The sequence below is a fragment of the Acomys minous genome, assembly GCF_964271855.1.
Source record: "Acomys minous genome assembly, chromosome: 12".
Lineage (NCBI taxonomy): Eukaryota > Metazoa > Chordata > Mammalia > Rodentia > Muridae > Acomys > Acomys minous.
The window spans coordinates 39,969,332-39,992,758 of record NC_140493.1 but is presented as its reverse complement, the minus strand read 5'-3'; the positions used below and the strand labels follow the sequence as shown (position 1 = coordinate 39,992,758).

General features: G+C 44.4%; 1 protein-coding gene across 1 annotated transcript in view; it reads left to right on the top strand.

Moving 5' to 3' along the window:
* The first annotated feature begins 5,626 nt into the window (after nucleotides 1–5,626).
* Nucleotides 5,627–23,427, top strand: part of TMEM65 (transmembrane protein 65) — a 42,108-nt gene continuing 24,307 nt past the window's right edge. The window contains exon 1 of the mRNA XM_084750706.1: nucleotides 5,627–6,371. Coding sequence (XP_084606832.1) covers nucleotides 6,086–6,371 — 286 coding nt within the window. The 5' untranslated portion in view covers nucleotides 5,627–6,085. The remainder of the gene's footprint in view (nucleotides 6,372–23,427) is intronic.

Genomic DNA, 23,427 nt, shown 5'->3' with positions numbered 1-23,427 from the left:
TACATCTAAGCAGAGGGTCTAGGTCTTTCCCATGCATGGCCCTTGGTTGGTGCATCAGTCTCTGCAGCCCCCCACCCCCACCCCATCCTGGGCCCAGATTTGTTGGTTCCGTTGGTCCCCTTGTGGAGTTCCTGTCCCCTGGGGAGTATTTCTATGATGCAGACCTCTGTGGACCAGTGATTCAGCAGGAAGTTTTCATGAGGGGCTGTTTTAGTCAGTACTCTACTGCTGTGAAGAGACACCAGGCCAAGGTGACTCTTACAAAAGAAAGCAATTAATTGGAGACTGGTGTATGGTCCAGGGGGTTCATCCATGGTCATCATGACCAGAAGCATGGCGGTAGGCAGGCATGGGGCTTAGAGCTTACATCCGGATCCAAGGGAAGTAGGTGAAGGGAGACAGACTAGGCCTGGCCTGGGCTTTGGAGACCTCAAAGTCTCCACCTCCAGTGACACACCTCCTCCAACAAGGCCGCATCTCCTTAGCCTTCCCAATGAGCTACCAGCTGGGAAACAAGCATGCAAATATATGAGCCTGTGGGGACCGTTCTTATTCAAACCACTGCAGGAGGAGGATGGGACCATTGACAGAGTATGGGATGTGTTACCTTTAGAATAGAAGAGCTGGCTGGGCTGGGCCTAGGCAAAACTTCCTCTCTGGAGCCCTCTCTTCCACATTCTGACTCTGTTAGCATCACCTCTTTCACACTTCATGCCAACGCTGACTCAGTGCCCTTTTCTTGCCACCCACACGCAAGCCTGCTTTACTCTGCGCTTCTCCACAGACTATGCATATGCAACCACAAAGCCTCCTATATGCCCCCTCTCCCCTGTTCATCTCCAGGCTATTCAGGTTTTCAGAGAAAGGAAGTGGTTAGAAGGTCCAGTTAGCTCACACCCATCAGGTAGTTCTCAAATTAGGGTCCAGTCACATAGCACGCTGGGAGGTCTATTGAGACTTGGGTATTGATGGCTGGTAGTGCTGAACATTTACTATATGTCAGATGCTGTTTGAAATAATTGATGTGTATTGAACTCACTGGGTTCATCAGAGCCCTATAAAGCAGATGCCTGTAACTCCATTTAATAGACTAGCCAACTGAACATTACGTCTTCTTCTCTGGACAGATAGATGGGCAATAGAAAGGCTGACTTATTATGCATGGGCTAGTACAGCTAATCCATAGTAAAGACTGAAATCCAAGCATGGCAGCTCCAGTATAATTCTTTCAACCATTGTCATCTGAAGCTTGGGTGTGGCTGGGCAGTTCGAGATGACCTTGTGCACAGGCCAGACAATTGTCTGCAGCCGGAGGCCAGGCCTCCTCCTCCAAGTGGTCTTTTCAAAGGGTACTTCAGATTTGTTTGGCAGATACATTTGAAGAATTACAAATGTCATCCAGAGAATTGTGTTGATGCAACAGCAGCCTCCAAATATGTCACCAGACTGAGTTGCCCCATAGGTCACAGAACGCACAGACAGACAGACAGACAGACAGACAGACAGACAGACCAAATCAGGACCCTTGAGTTGCATTGCCTATATAGAGATTTGAAAACATGCCTTCAAATTTTTTTGTTCCCATTGAAAAAATAGGGTCTGTACACTGGTGATACTTAATCTTGATTGTCAACTTGATTGGATTACTAAAGGCCTAGGGGATTAGTGAAACATATCTCAAGGTGCTTGTAATGGCATTTTCAGAGACAGTTAAATCATGAGGGCTCTGACTTAATCAATAGCTTAGTCACTTTATGGATTCATAATCACATAATGGATTCGTTACTGGGAGGTAGTAAAAGACAGGAAGAGAACTCTAGCAGGAGGAAGTCACTGGGGCATGTCCTTGGGGCTACGTTTTGCCCTGGCTCCTTGGTATTCCCCTATCTTCCTGTATCCTAGGAAGTGAAGGTTGGCCTGTGCTCCCTGCTCCTGCTGTCACGATGCTCTCTCCAAGCACACAGAGCCAAACAACTGTACACTGGGTACTCTGAAACTGTGAGCCCACAACAACACAGACTCCATTGTTTCTTCCTGGCATGTTGGCCTTAGCAATAGAAGAACTGAGCACCTTTCCTTTGAAGCTGGGTCAGCTTTAGCGGCTTGCTTCCCAGATAGTAGAACACAGATTATGAAGTGAGGAACGCTACCTGACTTCCCAGGATAGGGCAGCGTAGGCCATGAGCCTGGTTCCTTTCAGACAGTCATGCTGGAGGGAAACCAGTGGCCAGGCAAAAAGTTTGCCATGTTGGAAGGGCTGAATCTCTAGATAGCCTACAGCAATGACACCCCTCAGCTACATGAGTGAGCCATTTTGGATGTCTGGCCCAGCTGAACCTTCAAACAGCAGCAGCTGTAGTTGACATCTGACTGCAACTAATTTAGAGACTGCAAGAAAGAATTGCCGGAGGAAGCCCACTCTAAATTGTGAGCTGCAAAATCTTGGGTAAAATAAACCAAGCCACCAGAGTTTTGTTCATTCAAAGAGCAATGAGTAACCAGAACAACTGACCAACTAATGCCCCTGCAGTGTTTATGTGGTCCATGCTCCTGTGCTGTGCTGCTTGGCAGAGAGCGAATACAGGGATTAAATGGGATAACCAAGGGCAAGCATGTCTGCTCATAACCAGCTGGTCACTAGTTGACTGAGTGTCCCCGGCATTTATCTCCTTTATCTGAGCAAGAAGAAATTACACGAGACTATAATTGACTACAATGGGCAGCATGAGCTTTGCCTTTGTTTTCACTTTTATCTCTGCATTGCTTAGGACTGAGCCCAGGGCTTTGCATGCTCTAGGGAAGCACTGTACCACCCAAGGGGATGAAATAGGTGTACTTCTTTTGAACTTCTTAGTGTTTAAAGTTTACTCATTTTCCCACTACTTCACATCAGATCATCTTTTTAATGCAGTTTAATACTTACCCATTTATTCTAGGTGCAACCTATCTCATAAGTGCCTTGTTTATACATTTTATTTTTTTCCTACTATCTTATGCTCCAAAGGCAATATGGTAAGTCCCCAAAATGAGCACGTGCTTATCAGATCAGGTTTGCAGTGTCTCTTTTTATCAGCTAAGGCGAATCACATGGTAAGCCCACAGTTAACAAGCATAACTACACAAGCCAGTGGGCAACAGAAGTTCAGTTCATTAGGAGTAACTATTGACAATCTTTTATTTTAAAGAAAGAGAGAAAGGGTCTCATGTAGCTCAGGTTGGCCTTGAACTTGCTATGTGGCTAAGGCTGGCCTAAAACTCCTTGATACTCCTGCCTCTGCCTTCCACAATGTGGGAATACAGGTGTGCGCCATCATGCCCTGCTTGACAGTGTCCTGCAGGTGATGGCTGATCGGTGTATTAGGCAGGGTTCTTCAGAGAAACAGAAACCATAGTGTGTGTGTGTGTGTGTGTGTGTGTGTGTGTGTGTATGTGTGTATGTGTGTGTGCACGTGTACACATGCATGTGTTTACTCCAACAATGACCATCTGCACTCTAGAGAGGCTGAGAACCCAGAAGCGCCTGTTCTATAGAGGGCATGAGCGTTCACAGATAAGCATTGAAGAAACCAGGAATGTAAATTATTCAGGGTTGTTTCCTCAACGGAGGAAATGGATACTTTGTCTCCCCCAGAAGCCCGGGGTGGTCACTGTTAGTAACCTGATGACTTTGCTTTCTGTAGGGCCAGGCCTCACCTAGATTCCCCAGAAAGTTAATCCCAGACTCTCCCTCCCTAGACCCCAACCTTTAGCTTTGTTTCTCAGTCAATAGAACCCATCCTTAGGGGAGGTGTTTCCAGTGCTGTCTAGCCTGCTGACATCTATACTGTCTCAGTCAGAGAGCACACCAGATTCTAGGCCCTTAATCTATAGACCCATCGTTGGGGTAGAGGTCACATGTCCTTCACAAAAGAGTTTCAGTACAGTCATGCCTTAAGCTTGTGCTCATGGGGTTGGGATAATTGTTACCAAGAAACTCACCCACCCTCAAAAAAATTGTACTGTACTTAAATCTAAAATAAACTGGCCTGGTGTCAGACCAGCATGACCTAACTGGACTGAGTTTCTTTCTTGCCTCTGGCAGTTCTTTCTCCTGTGAGTTGTAGAGCTTGCAGGGACCCCCACGCAGTACAAATCTGATGCTTGGGTCTTGGAGGATTCCTGGGGGGTATTTGGTCTTCATTCCAGATTGGAAGACTAAAGAAGCCGAACAGTGATGTCAGTGGAGGACAGCAATAGTAACAAAGATGGACGCGTTCACCAGGAAGCATTGAGGGAACCGCGAACAAGCAGCGTTGACTTTCCCGGGATCCTCTTCCTCTCTGGGCCACTTGGCAGAAGACACCACCCACGCTATAGGAGGGTCTTTTCCCTTCAGTTAACTCTTGGGGGCATCAATATGAAAATACAGCCGATTGTGCCCTCTGACATACTTTTAATCATTGTTCAATTACTTAGAATAACTAATACAGTGTAAGTGCATGAAAATGGTTGTTACACTGTCCTATTAAGGGAATGACAAGAAGAAAAAAAAAAAGTCTACAGATGCTCCAGGCAGATGTACATTGTTTCCAAGTACTTTTGGTCAGAGGTTCCCTGCCTTTGCAGATTCAAAGCCACAGATAGGGAGGGCTGACTGTACTGTCTGAAGTGCTTATAGCATATTTACTATGCACAAGGTTCTGAGCTGGCTGCCACAGTCAGTGGTTACGATAAAGATGGGATTTGGATCTTGATTACACTTGAGTAGATTTATCGTCTAAGCAGATTTATTTTCTAAGATAGGGTGCCTAAGTGTCTTCAGATAGGTTTAGATAAAGCTGTGATCTTCCCCCTTACAAAGAAGGGAAAGTTTCATGGGGTAGGGGACACCTGGCCCGGGCTTTGAGGATAACTAGTAATTGGACAAGAGGGATGCGAGATCCACAGAATTCTCTCCTCTGCGTGACACAAGGAGAGGCGTAAATCACTAGAGACCACTTGAAAAAGGTTTACGACGTTCTTGCTTCTGGCTCCAGAGTTTCAGCAATCTGCAAGTAAGCAGCAGTCATCAGGCCTTTAAGGTTTGGAATGTTCTCCGCCCCAAACCTTAAAGCACAAGTCTCAAACCCTTCTCTTCTCGGGGGACTGGTAGAACCGGCCCTGCCTTCCCTAGGAAGCTGCCAGAGAGGGCGTTTCAACGCCTCACTGTCTGGCCACGGTGGGCACATGTTCGGCGCAGGGCGCGGTTCTTTGTGCTTCATTTCCCACAGGCCTGTGCAGGGTGCGGTGACGGGGCTCTTAGCCTCCCGGCTGCTCCTCCAGGGCTGTCCAAGCTCCAGATGTAGGACAGTCCTGCGGAGAGCAGCGCGGCAGCTGCACCATTCCCGCCAGCCGCGGGCCCCAAACTCTTTTCTTGCCGTTCTCTGTAGTGCACTTAGCACTGGCGGGTGCCACCTTCTAAGTGAGCACCCCTTCCTTCCCACACCACGGAAGGGAGTGGGTGAAGACTCCAGGATGAGCTCCCTCCCGAGCGGCTGTGCGCCTGCGTAGCTCCGCCCAAGCCCCGCCTCCTCCCTGTCGCCCCGCCCTGCCATCCCGGGCTCCGCCGCTAGGGGTGAGGGCTGCGGCTATAGCCTGACTGACGGCGCGGTTGCTTTGAGGGCGCCGCAGCCCTACCGAGTGGGGACAGCGGGAGGCCAGAGGGTGGGAAAGCGACCGGCGGCGGCGGAGGGCGGCGCCGGAGGAGGGCGGCGCGCGGTGACTCATCCCTCTGGAAGATCAGACACGCTCTTCCAGCTCGCCCGCGCCGCCACTCCTCAACCGGGAGGCTCCCGCCCGCCCGCCCGCACCGCCAGCCCGCTCCGAGCTCCCGGCCCGGCCGCTGCACAGAAAGTTTTCCCGGGCTCACGGCCTGCGGGAAGCGGAGGGGGCACGGCAGGGAGGCGGTCGCCGCGCGTGCCCACCGAGTGCATGGTGCCGGGCGTCCGGGCCGCGCGTCAGGACGACCCGGGGCGGGGTCGGGCTGAGCCCAGCTCCTGAGCCTCTGTCCAGCTGCGCCCGAAGTCGTCTTCCCTTGGGACTGCCGCGGGGGTCGCGCTCCAGCGCCATGTCCCGGCTGCTGCCGCTGCTGGGGAGCCGGACGGCGCGCAGCCTGAGGCCGGGCCCAGCCGCCGCGTCCCGCCCTCCGTCCTGGTGCAGCTGTGGCCGGGGGCTGCTGGCACTCGGGGTCCCCGGCGGTCCCCGGCTTCTGGGCACACATCCCAAGAAGGAGCCTATGGAGGCGCTGAACACGGCGCAGGGCGCGCGCGACTTCATCTACAGCCTGCACTCCACCGAGAGGAGCTGCTTGCTCAAAGAGCTGCACCGCTTCGAGTCCATTGCCATCGCCCAAGGTAAGCGGGTGGGGCCGCCCTGGAAGACCTAGATCTTGGACCCCTGTCGCCTCCCTCCCCCGCCCCCCGCGGTCTGGGACGGCCGAAAGGGGAAACTTTCCACCTCCCAAGTGTCCTCAAGGCAGGTAGGACACGCGGGGATCGTGCCAGGAAGCTAGGGCCAAGCCCGGATGGTGCCGCCCTAGCCATGGAATTCTGGAGCTTCAGCCTGAAATGCCAGCTGACTCTCAGGGTTGTGTTTTGCTTTGCCCTGTGCCTCCCTCTCTTCCATCCCTCCATTCCCTAAGCCTTTGGTGTCCTCCTGAGAGTGTGCACCCATGCAGGTGGCAAGTCCTGCCTGCTCTAGGAAAGTACCAGGAACTAGGCAGGCAGGAAGAAACTTTCTTGAAGGTGTGTGTGTGTGTGTGTGTGTGTGTGTGTGTGTGTCCCCATCCGTCCCCGTACCCCCAAAAAGGGTGTAGCTTCCCGAGGCAGGGATGCTGTAGGTTGTATCTTGCTACTCACGTCTGGTTGTCCAAGGAAATCTTTTCCTGGGAAGTGGAAGGAATGTATCGAGCCAGCAACAGTACTGGAAGCCTGGAGGTTCGAATTGAACTCCCGTGTTTGTTTCCTTGGAGTTGGGAAGAGTGAAGGAAGTGTGTTTTTGGGTGGTTGAGGTTAGGGGATCCGTGGCTTGAAAATGAAAAGCACACTTCTACTTAAAAATAATTGGGAAAGGATGAAAGGAAAGCTATTTTTAAACAGACATGTTAAGATAGGATATTTTTAAAACAAGTGTGGAATGTGGTAGGTTGGAATTTGAGTGTAGGTGAAAAGGCTAAAAGTTCAGAAGAAGACTTGAAAAGATGCAAAGACCAAAATGGATTCAGTCTTCTATATATGTGTGTGTGTGTGTGTGTTACATAAATTCTGTTGTATACACAAAAACACAGGTACTATTTTATGTGACATTCAGATGTGTTGGAAAGTTTTTAAATAGTTGAAGTTGGTACTATGTAGTATTATATAAACATTCCATAGGCTCTGAAGTATGGGGTACATGAATTCGGGATGTGGCTTTCAAATATCTTCAAAGTTTGCCTTTGGCCTGTGCGTGAGAGGAAAATGAGTTCTACCTGATATCAGCATGGCGTATCTTTACTACGTAAACTTTTATTAATTGTATGCACCCTCTAACTACTTAAATTCCTTTTTTTTTTTTTTCAGTTTAGGGGATTGTGAAACAATATAAAGTAATGGATAATTTCAGGCATTGTGTAGACACAATGTTTTTTTTTTTTACAGGAAAAGCAACATCCCAATCAATTCAGTTAGTAAATCGCAACATCACAGGACACCATAACTGAACACTAGCATATTTTTAGTCTATGTGTGTGTTCTATGTGTGGCTTAAAAAGACTCAATTCTGAAAATGTGCTCTTTGAAAATGATTTAGACAGTGAAATCGTAGGTCAGTTTTTGTCACTCAGGCAAGACTATGTAAACACCCATTTTCCCTTCTCTAAAGCAAGGTCTTGGAAGGTCTACATTGTCAACATGTTGCAAGATTGGAGGGTCCCGTGGATATAATTGTATAGCAGTTATTGAAAAGCGTGTCCCACGATACCTGACTTGCTGTATTTCTCTCATGCGTGACTATTTTTAACATGCTAGCAGTGTATCATCAGGTAGGAGTGCTACATTTCCTGATGAACATAGTATTTTTAAATCTAAAATGGTTTTAGATATCCTCTGAATGACCTAAAGCTCAAGTCCATCGAGGCCGTTAGCATCTGATCTAAGTTATTTAAGGAAGCCATTGGTAATTGAAATGTATTTGTTCAGGAGAAAGGGATAAACTATATGGGAAACAATCTGTTTGTTTAACACCTCCTGTTTATAAGCTTGGCCATCTATTTTTGTTGATGCTGCTAACTGAATCATTGCCTTCTGAGCTAAGGGACATGGAGAGGTGCTGCCACATTAAGTCTTAGCATGCCTTGGTGCTCACTTAACAGCTCCATCACTAGCACAAGTAGTTAAGGGGGTAGCTAGACTTGCTTAGTCAGTTACTGTGTTCGTGCATCAGTCACATGAGGTGAAAGGGTCTTACTGTACTGGGGATGCCTGCCCCTCATACATACTATTGCTGAAATCAGTGGAGTTTCCTTGTTTTTTTTTTTTTTAAGTGAAAACTTCTCGTGTTTTTCTTTGGTTACTTTTTTTCCCCAGTTTTTCTTGTTAATTTCTTCTTCTTCTTCTTCTTCTTCTTCTTCTTCTTCTTCTTCTTCTTCTTCTTCTTCTTCTTCTTCTTCTGATCTGTGAGGGTGCCGCTTCATGCTTGTGGAGGCCAGAGGCCAGTGTGTGGGAGTTGTCCAGTCTTTCCTTCCAACGTACTGGTCCAGGAGGTGAAACGCAGGCCCTGAGGCTGGGTGGCAAGTGCCTTACCAGTGAGCCATTTCACCTGTGTCTTCATAATGCTTTAAACTGCCGACTAATGGACTAGATGCCCGAGTAGTAACTTCACTTTCTGATGAGATGCAGTCATTGTGAGGGCTGTTTCTTACTATAGGCCATTTCTTACTATAGGAAGGCCGTTTGCTCTTGGGGAGATGCTTAGATCATGCTGGGAAGCATTCTGACTTTGATGAAACATTACAGAAACAAAACAAGCAAAACACATCTCTGCTTTGAGATGGGTCGTGAGATCTGCTGGAATTTGGCACTTATCTTTTGCTGGTGTCTATTAGTAGGCATGTGGTATAATTTGTGACAAGATAGCACCTCAGGATCAGTTTGTTACAGATGAGGCAGACTTTGTGGGATAGCTTAGCTTACTGTTTTGCGTTGTTTCAATTTTAAAATTACAAACTGATTTCCTTTCCACTTTGAAGCAAAGCTTTGTGTTGCACTCTTACCTGCTCGTCTTGTTTTTCCATCCACAGGAGGAAGGCTGTTATAAGTAGAGCTGACAAGCTGGTGTCATTACAGTTGCCTTTTAGCATTAGTCAAGATTTTTAAAGCAATACCGTCTTCCTTATTTTTGCAACTAACATTTCTAGTTATAATTATTTTTAAGACCTTTAAAAGTACATTCTGCTTTTGAAACAAGGCAGTGGTTATTGTGGTTGATATCTGTTACTATTAAAGCAAATTATATCAAATGCACAGAAACATTGAGAAAGACCCTCACAGTGTCTAATGTTCCTGAATCCCGGAGCCACTTAGTTGGGTATTTCTTATTCATAGTCTCTCATGATACTGAAATCAGGCTTTTGGCTTCCTGAGGTCTTGGCTGGGACTGGAGGATTCATTCCCAGCAGGACTCACTCACTCACATGGCTGTTGGCTGCAGTGTCAGATTTGCTGTTGTTGTTTTTGTTTGTTATGCAGACCTTTCTAGAGGGCTGGGAGCTTTCAAGACAGAATTCCTGGAGAGAGGGGGAGATAGAGGAGGGAGGGCAATGCTCAGGGGGAAGAAAGGAGTTCTGGAAGCCAGTCTTTTATCATGCAGTCTTAGAAGTAACATCTCTTGTTTGTTGTGGGACCCTGTTGGAGGGTCTGTGCAGGATGTGAGTATTGATTGCATCAGAGATTGAGAGCCATTGAGGTCCTGTTGGAGGCTGATTGCCATACTTCCTAAGGTTTAGTGAGCAGTTACTGTAGTTATGTAAGATGAGAGCTGCTTTTGGGAGAGATACCATAGAAGATAAGATATGAAAAAAGCTTCTTAGGGGATATTATTGTTAAATATATTTGAAACTTAAAAAAATTTTTACACATGGAAAATAAGATATATCAAGGTGATTCTTATCTGGCAGAGGTGATACCATGAATGAAATAGGTGGTTTTCCTAGAGTGAGGGTCATCCATGGTACTCAGGGTGTGCTGACCCCTGTGATCTCCTTAAGTGGGGCAAACGACTGTATGGTTTGTGTAGTGAGGAACTGTGTTTGTGCTTTACTTGAAAAGAAAAAGAAAAGAGAAAAAGAATTTCCAGGCGAACAGTGCACTTTTTCTGTCAGCAGCAGATTCATTAGCTTTCATTTTTACTCCTCTGTGTAAACAGTAGCTGTGTACTTTTAGAGTTGCTTTTACTACTTATGTACTCCATATTGCTTATATAATTCTAAACTGTCCCTGTTTGTGATTGCTTATTTAAGGTAGGATAAGGCACTCTGGAGTACTTGGCAAATAGCCTAAAGGGCCTTTGACAACGTGGACCAGCTGGCAGCTCTTGGGCTGGACATCTAGAGTGCTTTTGTCATGGAGATCGCTCTACTATGGATCCTATACCTTTAAAAACCCTCTTCCTGTTCTGCTCAGCCTGCTCCTCAGGATTATGTGAGGAAGAAGCAGTTATGCCCACCTCTTAGCCTCTGGGAAGGAATGCAATAATCTCAGCTTTTGCTCAAAGAGAAAAGCATTTCCTATGCCAATTAAGACATATGAATAAAGACATTTCAGTGCTTTAGTTGAGATAATAAAAGAGGAATAAGGGATGGCTGGCCAAAACTGGGCTCAGCAAGAGCCAGCACGGATTTGCTGGAGGGTCCAAGAAGGGTTTACTTACAGTGAGCGGGGCCCAGCTAGAACTGATGACTCAGATTTCTTCAGTAATGTGACTGTGACATTTCAGAAAGGCTCAAACATTTAGGTAATAGGTCAGAGTTCCTAGAGAAAATGTTCCAAGATGGGAAAGAGAAGCTGTAAAACTTTGTATCGGTTTCCTATCGGTGCTGCAACAAAGTAGCACCCATTCAGTGCCTAAAACAACACACTGTTTCTCTAGTAGAGTTTTGGCGATTCATTGTCCAAAATGAGTCTTATAGTTACTTGTCAGCAAGGCAGTGTCCTTCTAGAGTCTCCAGGGAGAATCTGCTTTTAGCATTCCTTGGCCCTTGGCCCCAATACTTGAATCTCTTCTTGAGTTGTTGCATTATCTTTGTTCCCCCTTGACATTTTTGTGCCTCCTGTCCCCCTCCCCATCCCTTCCTCAAGGACTCTTGTGACTACATTTAGTTTTCAATTAGCAATAATTGTGTCCTGGATAAACTTCATTGCTCATGACAACATTTGTGGCCTAGTGAGATTTCAGGATAATCTCTCTCAAAATCTTAAATTACATTTGTAAAGTCCCTTTGCTATAAGGTAGCATATTCGAAGGGTGGAGGATAAGGCTGTGGACGTCTTTGAGGGCCTAGATCCAGCTTCCTACAAACCTGTTATGACCTAGTCTTGTAAGCCCACATTGCCATCTTTGCTGCATGCTATTGAGGAAGAAAGCAAGTCACTAGGGCCATTCCTGAATCAAGGGGAGAGAAATTATGAGACAGCATTTTATGTGAGTGATCATGCCTAATAATTGCAGTTCCTTTATATCTATCTGTATATTAAATGAATTTTCTGTTGAAGGTTTAGCAGATCATTATATTAGTTTTTATAAGGGTATAAGGCTCCTTTTGGAGGATTTGTTTCCGTACCGGGTGCTGCAAGGACAGTTATTCTTTAGACACTGAGGTGTACAGCATTCCTCTGACTTTATCAGGATTTCTTACTTTTCTAGGTGTTGGCGTTTGGGGCTAGGTAGTTTTTTGCTGTGGGGCTGTCCCCTCATAGGCTATTTCACAGCATTCCTGTCCTAGATCTACCGTTTGCTGCTGATACCCTTCCATTCTCTTCTAGTTGTGTTGGCCAAAAACATGTCTCTCACTGTAGATACATATTTCTTGCATAGTAGAGAATGTGGAGCCTCGCAGACAGAGGCTTATGAAAACCTCCTGGCTGAGAGACATCATTCATATTTATATAAAATGTTGAAATTGTTTCTTTAGCCGCTCAGACGTGCCTCTCCTCTCATCGTCCACAGTGCTTGCTATTAGCCACATGCCTTTGCCCCACCTCACTGTTTCATTTCCCATGTATTGTGCCCTGATAAGGACAGAGGGTAATTCCTGACCTATTTAGTCAATCTCTCCTCTGTCTGATCAATGAACTTTACCAATAACTGTTTTCCTCGATTGTATCATTTATTTAAATTCTGAACATTTGAAAGTTAGAAAATACGACTTTCAAATAAATCAAACATCACCCGAATTTAATTTACCACTTGCCATTTTCTATGTCAGGTAGACACATATACACACACACACATACACACACACACACACACACACACACACACACACACACACACAGAGACAAGTTATGGCAAGCAAATTTACAAACTTTGTGGGTGGGAAAGCTGGAACAAGATAAAGTCAGTGATTTATAGGATCATGAAGAGGGTTGCATGGGCCTGAAAGAAACTGGGTGATCTTGACTGTTGGGTATGGCCTGATGCTAAATCATTATTAGTAGAGATTTAGTTTTTCTAAAAATAGTCATGTTTGCATAATCGCATTCTTGTCTGCTTTCCTGTGGCGTGCCTGCTTATAAAATCACTGGAACAAATGAAGACCAAGTCCCCAAGTGCAGATTCTATTAGCATCTTGCTCCAGTCAGTTGAATTAATTAGAATGCAGCTTTACAGGACTCCAGCCTTGTCGTTGGCTTACTGCTTTATGTCTTCCTTAAGTTAAGGCACACAGTCACGTAACAAGTAGTGACACGATAAAATCACCTTAATCTGATTAATGCGAGGCGCTTGTAAAAAGTTTTTGCTGGGAAACTGTGAGACATTTATTCTGCTGGCTTTTGATGTGGTATTTTTGAGCATTTCCTTTTCTGCCAGAATCCTTCTATACTGTATTTTGGTACAGTGATTTTCTCCGGGGCTACTTCTATTTGTAGACATACTAGTCATTACACCAAATGCCTGCAGAGCACAGCTGTTCTAGGTGGTGTCTTTAGACTGTCACAGTGAGAGTGAAGTGTGTTGGGCTTAGCCTGCTCTCTGCCTCCCTCCAGGGCTATGGCTGGGTTGTCATTGCTCTAAATACCCTAAAAGTAGTTGTCTGGGGAATTACTTTTTATGAGTCTTTAAGCTGCGGAGAAATTTAAGTTAGAATTATGTTCTTGGCTTACTCCAGATCTCCTGTCTTCCTCCTAAATTTGAGGATAGACTACTTAGTGTGTTTGAAAAAAAATCTATAATTTAAAAGTCGGTCTGAGAGTTTGTAATGTAACTTCTGAGTTTTTGTTGTGTTATTGCTGTTAGCATTGCTGTAGTAAGCACGTCATCACTGCTGCTCTGTAGGTTGTTAGTGTTTGCTGGATACTGGACCTACTGGACTGATTTTCCTTATACTTATCTTTTTTCCCATTCTTGGGAGATGTTATCTTTATTTTATAGGTTAAGAAACAGAGGCGAAGAGTATTTTGCCCAAGATCTTTCAAGCTGGGTTTCATGTTTGAGTAATAACTCAGCTTTGTCTGGCTTCAAAACCTCAATTCTTGTCAGGTGGTGGTAGTGCAGTGGTGGTAGCACACACCTTTAATTCCAGCACACAGGAGGCAGGTGAGTTTGAGGCCATCCTGGTCTACAAAGCGAGTTCCAGGACTGCCAGGACTGTTACACAAAGAAACCCTGTCTCAAAAAACCAATCCAATTCAAACCAAACCAAAACAAAAAAAACCAACCTCAACTCTTACTCTTCCTTTTTGAGTATTTGTACTGAGATGAATATCCAAATGTCAAATAAGAAACAAACAAAATAAAAACAAATGTGCCACTATCATCTTTTCTCTATGTTGTGTGTTTTTGAGGTAGGGTTGCCTCAAGCTCACTATCCTCCTGCCTCTTAAGTGCTAGCAGCATATCCAGCTGGTAACATTGTAGTCCTGCAGTGCCATATCCAGCTGGTAACATTGTAGGTAGTCCTGCAGTACCATATCCAGCTGGTAACATTGTAGGTAGTCCTGCAGTACCATATCCAGCTGGTAACATTGTAGGTAGTCCTGCAGTACCATATTTATCAGGTAACACTGTAAGGCTGCAGTACCATATCTAGCTCACTGGTAACATATCCTAGTTTGTCTTCTGTATATTTTCATAAATATGTATTCAATATAAAAGTAAACATGGAGTCATTACTTTGTCAATAAGGGATCTCAGCGTGCAGCATAGTTAATAAGAGTGTGTAAAAGTTTAGAAAAGTTGGGAAACCAGTATTTGAATTCATTCACAATTTTTCTGAATGATGGGTGCCTGTGAGATAATTATGGAGAATTATTCAATAGTTAGTGTGTGGACATTGGAGTTCCAGGGAAAAAGTCACGCTTGGGCATCCTAGTCACATACAGAGTGAGTAGAGTGAAAGAGGAAGTGGTGCTCAACCTTCCTTCCTATGCTTTGGCCTTTAATACAGTTCCGAATGTTGTGGAGTCCCCAACCATAAAATTATTCTGTCCCTACTTCATAACTGTAGTTTTGCTATGTTATGAATTGTAATGTCTGATATGCAGGATATCTGACATGTGACATCTCACTCCCCCTGCAAAGGGATTGCGGGAACCACTGTCCTAGGAGATACTTCTGAGAACACCAGTGCTTGCTGGGCAGAGAAAGGAAGAAAAGCCAGAGTTAGGTGGTGATGTATGTCTAGAGAGATGTGGAAAGTAGTAGTAGTATGTTCTGGAAGCCAAGTAATGAAGAGAACATTTCAAAAGAGAGGTGATCTGGTAGTTAAGAAGTTGAGAGGGGCACCACCTGGGTGGGATGTCTGTCCTTTGGCTTTCAGAACCAAAGGAAGCTGTGTCTATCAGAAGCAGTTTATGATGGCCATGTGGGTAGTAGCCAGATTTAGCTGGCTGAAAAGGAAATGTAGATAAGGAAGGGTTTAACTCTGTAAAGGGAACTGAGGGGAGCTGTGGGGCTAGATTTTACCTGATCTTCTCCTTACTCATAGGGTCGAGTCTGAACTTTAAGGACCGCTAATTTGTTAATTAATATGCTAATTTCCACAGGTGGTTCCTGAGTAGAATTCTAGCTCATCACAGTCGTGATTTCCAAGCTGTGTGAATTCAGATGCCTCGTCTTTCTGTGTCTCTACCTCATTCTGACCCTCAGTTTATTTGCAAATTGGAAAACAACGTTCTTCCTTTGCTATACTTTGAAACATGGCTTCACAGAAGGATCATATTTTAACATTATTTTTTTTTCTGTAACCAGCAACAAAAGTGACCTTGTAGACATATGTCTAGAGGGTCATCTTGCATGGCTGTAATCTCAGAAACCCACTCTGTGCTTTCTAACAGGTTTGAAGGAAATTGACAAATAATTTCATAATTTTCATTATGAAAAACTTATATTTCACACGTAAACAAATCACACTCTTTTTGGCAGCATTCTGTAGAAAATGTGCAGGGCATTTAGCAGGTAGGATCTGTTCTTCATGAGACGATTATAGGCAGAGTGGAATTTGCCAGCACTTACATTTGCACCATATGTAGATAAAGTGAGCAAAGTCTAGCTTGTATTTAGATGAATTAGCAGCTGTGATCAGTTCAAACTCGGAAACTAAAACTAAATTTGGGGGGCAGTCAGGTGGTCTCAAGGCTGGGAGACATGGGTTCAGGTAGCTCTGTGTCTGCTCATGGGAAGACAGGGAAGGTGGGAACGCACATGCTGAATTGGGCTGTGGGCTTGCTGCTGTGGAGAATACAAGAATGAAGAGTTCCTAGGGCCAGGTTCCATCAACGTCTTGGTTTTGTACCATCAGCCACCGACACTGTGCTTCCACATTGCTTAGTAGTTAGGTCCAGGTGCTTGTGGACTAAAGATAGCAGTGGCCAAAGTGAGCACTTCAGGGGCAGCTGGTTTCTGTCACAGCCTGCCAGCTTGTCCAGTGTTGGCTTTCATTGTGATTTTCCTGTTTTCATGCAACCGTCCATTTTATTTTACTTTTCTACAGTTTCATTACAAAGTGTAGAAAAATTAAGCAGGCAATGTAAAACCTTTTTAATACTTAATAAAATACTTAAGAGGGGCCACAGACAAGTTAAGGAGTTGAGTGCGCTGGACACTGGCTGCTTTTCCAGAGGACCTGTGTTCAATGCTCAGCACTCACATAGCAGGTCACAGTAGACTGTAGTGACAGTCTCAGGAGATCCAACACTCTCTTCTGGCCTCTGCTGGCAGTGCGTGTACATGGTGCACAGATATTCATACATGCAAAACACACAAACATATACATTTAAAAAGAGAGAGAAAAAACCCTAACTAAGGGCCAGGGGAACTTCTCTCTTCCCTTTTGAGATCTCTCTTCCTTCCTACCCTCCAACCCCCATCACAATCATTTCTACACTATTTGTTATAAACATATTTGTGATAAAATTATATCCCATGTTTACATACTGGACATATTAGTTGCAGCTTCTGAGTAAAAAAAAAAAGCCTGCTTAGTCTTAAAACGTAGAGGTTCTTAAATGTTTTCCTTACGTGATCTGCCTTTGGCCTGAGCAGTCTTTCTAGGTTCTTGAGGATCTAAGTGTATGGCATAGGTATACAGAGCAATATTCACACTAGTGAATAGATATGCTCCTTATTTTATGTAAAGACCTAAATCCTGGCTGAATATTTTTTTTAACTGCAGAACATAAAGCATCTTCTAGTTTTCAGAGTTGATTTTATAACCATGATTAGTGCTTCACACAGTACAAAATGGCAGAAGTGTGTTTGGGGCCGTTTCATAAATCGCTGGAAATTCTGTTTTGGTAATGAAAATCAAGGCAGCAACTTGAAATGGCAGTTTTTAAAAATTAAGCACTCTAACAATGTAATCTAGAGACATACTGATTTGATTAAAAAATGCTGAGAGTGACAGGAGCAAAATACTGTCTTTGTTTTTCTGTAGTTAAACCATTTTGACTCTTAAAAGCAGGACATTTTCCACCGTTGAGTAGTGAGTGAGGTCTGACTTTCATACAAACTCTGGGGCCCCATTTCTGACCACGTCCCCTTGATAGGGAGGCCTGGTGGCACTCAGAGGAAGGATAACAGGTCACCAAGGAGAGACTTGATACCCTAAGATCATATACAGGGGGAGGAGGTCCCCCTCAGTCACAGACATAGTGGAGGGGAGTAGGGAGGAAGCAGGAGGGAGGGAGAAATGGGAGGATACAAGGGATGGGCTAACAATTGAGATGTAATATGAATAAATTAATAAAAAAAGAAAAAAAAAGAGCAGAACACTTTCCGTGTGCAGTTGAAACACTGCAGTTCATAAATAGTTGTGCATTTGAGCCAAGGTCTTTCAGGCTGTGTTTGTTGGCTTGAGTGGCAGTCAGAACCAAGGTGCAGTGGAGTTACACTACACTTCCGGGCGAGCACTGCCAGAGACACTTTGTGTTCATTGTGTATAATTTTGAGTAGATATCTTCAAGAAGGTACAGACAGGAACCCCTAGTCTTAAGCGTGCCCCGGCGTCTTTGTACTCTCAGCCTTCACACTGCCTTTTCCTGCTCTTCAGCTGTTCTGGCTGGACCCTCCTCATGGTGTAAGGTTGCATCTACCCCAGGTGAACTGCTAATGCCTGCCCTGCCCTTGTAGGCCCTTCACAAGGTTCTAGGTGCTTGGCAGTTCTCTTAGGGGTCTGAAAGAGGCTGTGAACTTGAATTGACTTTGGATTATTTTTATTATAAAGGTGGGTAATGTTCCTTGTAGCTGTCTGTATTTCAATAGAAAATAGACTTGGTTTAACAGTGTTTACTATGCATGCGTTACCTGAAACTATGGTATAAATGAAGATTCTATCTCAGTAGGTTTAAAGGTTTCACACTGCCCAGGTATGTCCATGTTACAGCTTCAGGACTATATTTTAAATAACAAAGGCTAGAGCTTTTTATTCATTTGTTTTAGGGTAGCAGAGAATTGAAACTACGCAGATAGTAAACATAGGTACATTTGAGTTGAGAAGCATAAACAAATGTGATCGTGATGATATAAGATGTGGAACATTTTGTGAAAATGGTAGAATTTTTATTTTGCATGTGCAAATGGTCTTATATTAAAAAACTTATCCGAGACTTTTTTTTTCTCTGATTCATAGGGGCTTGCTTAGAAAAAAGGTGCCCTACTAACTAACTAACATGTTTTTTGTAGATATACAGCAGTCACCTTTGAGAAATGAATGCTGTGTAACAAATGTAGTGGCTATCTGAGACAGCTAATGCTACTAAAGGATAAGCTTAGCTTGGAGTTTTGGAGGCAGTGTCTAAACAGCCTAACTTTTCAAGCCCTGCCGCTGCCTCTTGGCTACATTCCTTCAGCGGTGCAGACAGCAGCATGGGAGTCATGTGAAAGCCATTAGCAGACAGGAAGAGGTACAGTCTCCAAACAAGAAATCTGGAGCAGGGGAGCGAGGATGTGCATGAGAGATAGACAGGCCCTGGATCGCATGGGTTCCCATAATCCCCTTTTAAGGCATATTCCCCTGTGACCCACAGAACCACTCAAGACAGTGGGTATAAAGGTTCCATCTACCCTGGGGACTGGTACGCCTTTAGAAGTCTACACTCAGACCATCGCAGTGATGACTCACATACACCATGGTGGTCCTGAAATACGACCATGGTGGTGATGACATCGCTGTTTAAACTCTGATGTTTGCACAACCGAGATTTCCTGACGGCACTTTTCTCAGATGTGTCCCTATTAAGTGGTGCATGGCTAAATTACTTTTTACTTACGTTCTCTTCCTTCCCATTACTGCCGAGAACATACTCTCCGATGAAGTATTTCCTCAGCGAAGATGCCTCCGAGCGCAGATCATTTTCATTTGCTCTTTAAAATGCTGTTCTCCTCCTGTGCTTTCTGCACTTAGTTTTGATCACTTAGAATTTTTCGGTACAGTCTCATATTTACAGATTTCTTAGTATTGCTCAGGAAACATTTTTTTCTTTCCTTGAATCATTAGAAAATGAGTCCCTGGGATGAAGCCCTATGATCGATCTCAGTCATAGGTTACAGTTCCATGGGAAGCAGCCGGCGAGACAAAGTACGCTGGGTACTGCTGTCCTTACCTTAGGGCAGAAAGGAGGGTCCAGGCCAGGCTCAGCAGCTGGAGAAACAAAGCTCTGGTAATTTCTGCAGGGGAGACAAAGCTGACCTGCAGGGACTTCTGGAGGTGGGAAGGCCCACCTTTATTGTCCTGAGGTGGACGACAGTTCTTGGCCTCTACTGTGAAGAGGAGCTGTTGACTGTAGACTGCTCTGGGCAGAGTATACAGTCTTAGGTAAAGCCGTATTCATGAGCTGCAGTTACCACTGACCCCACAAGACGAGTGGATGCTGAGAGCCGTCTGTCAGTAGGACTTACAATCAGAGTACTTTGGTGTGCATTTCCTAGAAACAGGAACATTTTTCTGGAGGAATTAGAGAAAGGCTAAGAAAAACTAAGGATGTATGAAGAAACCTTATGACACCCTACTAATTTCTAAGCTAATTAAGAATAAAATTGAAAGAAAAAAATGTCATCCCAGCACTTTAGGAGGCAGAGGCAAGAGGATCTCTGCGAGTCTGAGGCCAGCCTGGTGTACAAAGTGCGTCTAGAACAGCCAAGGCTACACAGAGAAGCCCTGTCAGGGGGAAAAAAAAAGAGGAACAGTTCTGTTCCCAGGAGACAGTTTATTAATAAAAATCTCAGTGCTATGTACTGAGAGACTCAGGGAGATCCCAGAGTCATCCATACAATCTAGGCTATTGCTACTGTTGCTGTTATGTGGCCCACCACAACTAAATTGTTGTTACTGTTACTGAAGATACCACATTGGTTGTAGGACTTGATGGAGTCAGTTTGGAACTGACCAAGAGACTCTTCCTGCTGCCTAGCTTTCCCAGTGCTAGAGGTGCAGGCTGCTGGGGGAGAAAAGACATTAATGGTCTTACCCAGTACTGGATCCTGCATGTTGCAATACTGATCTGCCAGGCAAGATGGTACAATAAAGGCAAGACAATTTATGGGGCAACCAACCACTCTCTTGGTTGGCTTTGAGGCCTGCTCCAGAGGACCGAAGTCAGTCCTGGTACTGAAAACCCAAGACTGGAGAAGTCATAGGCCCAAGGGGAGAGCCTGTTGATATTCTTGTGTTAAGCGGTCATGTTGTCCAACTTCTCCCTACATGCTTATGTTTATGTGCTGCTTCCAGGCTTGGTCAGAGGAACTTCTTACTGTGTCAGGTAGTGGCTAAGGCAGGTACACATAACTGTTCAAAGTGCTGAGAACAAGTGACTGAGTGGTCAGCAGTAGATACTATAGCTCCGTGTTCCCAAGGTTCAGGGATGGGGAGCAGTGCTGTCCTCTGGACATGACATCACAACAGTTGCCCAGATGAACTCACAGAAGCTGGAGTTTCCTGCACAAGATCAAGCCAGCTAAAACTTCCAACATGGAAGGAGGAAAGACTCATCTCTAGTGAGGGTTTATTGGTAGTTTATGACTGCCAAGGAAGGGAGAGTCAGTGTTGGGCCTGGGTACTGGGGTTTTTGCTCATGCCTTTGTGGATGGATCTGGACAGCACTAATTGAACTCGGTGGGTTGTTTAAAAAAAAAAAAAAGAAGAAGGCATGAAGTGGGGAAGGAGATTTGTTAGAGGACTGAGGGAACTGGAGAGAAGGCGTGGAGGATGGTTGTGAGTAAGATCCATTGTGTACATGAATGAAAATTGTAAAGACATTTTAAAGGTAAATAACATTGTCCTGTATGGCTGTATCATAGCTTGAGTACATTACTACTTTTCAAAGATACTTTTAAGGTTTCAGCAATTATCTAATGCTTCCATAGAGCAAAACAATCCAGACAAATAACTCACTGTGTTTAACTGTTACATCTGCAGTAGCTCCTCAGATCTCCCTGAGTTGCATAGCCTTGACATTTAGTGGGGATTATTCTCAAAGTGATTAGTTAGTGAACAAAGAGGTGTGTGTGTGTGTGTGTGTGTGTGTGTGTGTGTTAGTTATAAAGAATTTGTAATTAACCTAGTTCCACATGGTACATTTTAGTTTGCTTACTTTCTGCATTTGTAACTATCAGATACCCGACTCCTATTATTATTAGTGCACTTGTTTTCTAGTCACTGATTCTGTTTGTCACCAGTGTACCACTACCAGCACTATCGATGCCTTCACATGCAAATGTTGTTTCACTTTAGTTAGGGCACTGACACCCAGGGCCACAATCCCTTCCACTCTACCACATGGTTGAGGAAGCCTTTCTCATCCAAAGTGGATTTCAATGCCTTGTTCAGATTGACCCCTGTTTCCTCCTATGCATTTAAACGACGATGCTTTAGTTAAGTAACATCAGTCCCTACCAACGTGACTCCAGTTTTGTTTTATTAACTTTGAATAATTGTATAAAGTACAAACTTTTCTACAAATTTTGTTGAGCCTCACTTTACAATCATTCTGTAAGCACGGATGTGTGTGATGATCTCATCCCAGTGTGTTCATATCTGGTCACTGTATCCATACTCAGCTCATTGTCAGACAGAAAAACATGCAGTTGTGTTTGCTTCTTGTCTCCTGGTGATAAACCCTTGGAACATTTTACAGAGTGGATAATCAAGAGGGAATTGGAGATCAAGCATGGTTGCACATGGCTGTAGTTGTAACTAGTTGGGAGAATGAAGCAAGAGGGCTATTTTAACTTAGGAAACTCCTAATCCCCTCTGGGCAACACACTGCAACCCTGTGTCAACAGACAAGCAAACAACAAATGAACAAGGAATTGATGGAAAAAATGAAAATGGTGCATCAAAGAAATGAAAGTGTGAACCAAGTGTGAGAGTGCACACCTCTAATCTATCCCAGGCCAACTATATGGTGAGGCCTATCTTAAAGAACAGGAAGAGGAGGAAATGTGATTGCATCTGTTTGCTTTGTATTAGCATAGCCAGAGTGATGTGTTATCATAGGCAGGGTGATGGCCTTTTGACATATAGTGTCATATAATAGGAGTTGTCCTCTACTCACAGGTGCACCTACACCCCCCCCCCCCACTTTTCCTTTTCCTTTTTTAAGAAAGGGTTTCACTAAGCTCAGGCTACCCTGGAACCTACACTGTGGTCTAGGTTGGTCTAACCCTTGATCTTTCTCTCTCTGCCTCCTTGGTGCTAGGGTTACAGCCATGAACACTACCCTGGGCCATGGGGGATGGGAGACAAATCTTTAAGGTCACAGAATAATTTAAAAATCTCCTACTCGTTGCTGCTATCATCATCATCATCATCATCATCATCATCATCATCATCATTATTATTCAGTGATGGGGAGCTAAGACAAGCCAGTCCTTACCCACTAGGCAAGTGCTGTACCTCAGAGCTACACCTAGCCCTCACCGGCTATTATGACTGCCATTTACTACTGCATTGTCAGTTTTACTGTACTGTGCTTAGGAATGTCTTCCTATATGCTAGCATGTAGCACTTTAAAAATTCTTACATATTTTATATCTGCACACACTGTAATGACTTCACTGCTTGACTGAGTTCTGATTTTAGAATATTTTTAGCATGCAGATTCCCCAAACCCGAGATGGTCATTGTGAAGCGTGCGAAGGAGGTGTCAGCAGCAGAGAGCCCTGATAGCTTTGGTACAGTACTGTCTTACAGTGTTGCTTGGCAGATGTTTGTAGCAAATAGCAAAGCGTCTGTTTGATAGGACTCCTTGCTTGTTTGAAATAGAGCACTTAAGAACATTTTTTGCATTAATATTTTAGATTGTTAGCAAAAGGTTTCCATTATCTAACCCTGGATGTGATTGAGTGATCACTGCATGCTTCACTAACTAAAGGATTAAATTTGTGACCATGAAAAAATGACAGCCAGGTAACAGCTCATGCCTTGCTACTCCATAAGGAGGCTGAGACAAGAGTTTTCCTAGCTCAGAGCCACCCTGGGCTATGTAGGGAGATCCTGTATCCCTACCCCACAAATAAGCATGTACTCTTGAGTAGTCTAAAAGGTTATGTAAGTTCTAAGTTCATGTTAACGCCAGAAGTGAAAGGCTGTTTTGCTGTGGTTTTAGATTTGGTAGCTGTACAGCTGCATAGACTAGTAGTGGTGGAATTGTGTGAAGTTTACACAGAAAAAAAAATTGTATATTCTTTATCCTAATTTCAATTCACAGTCTATTTAGC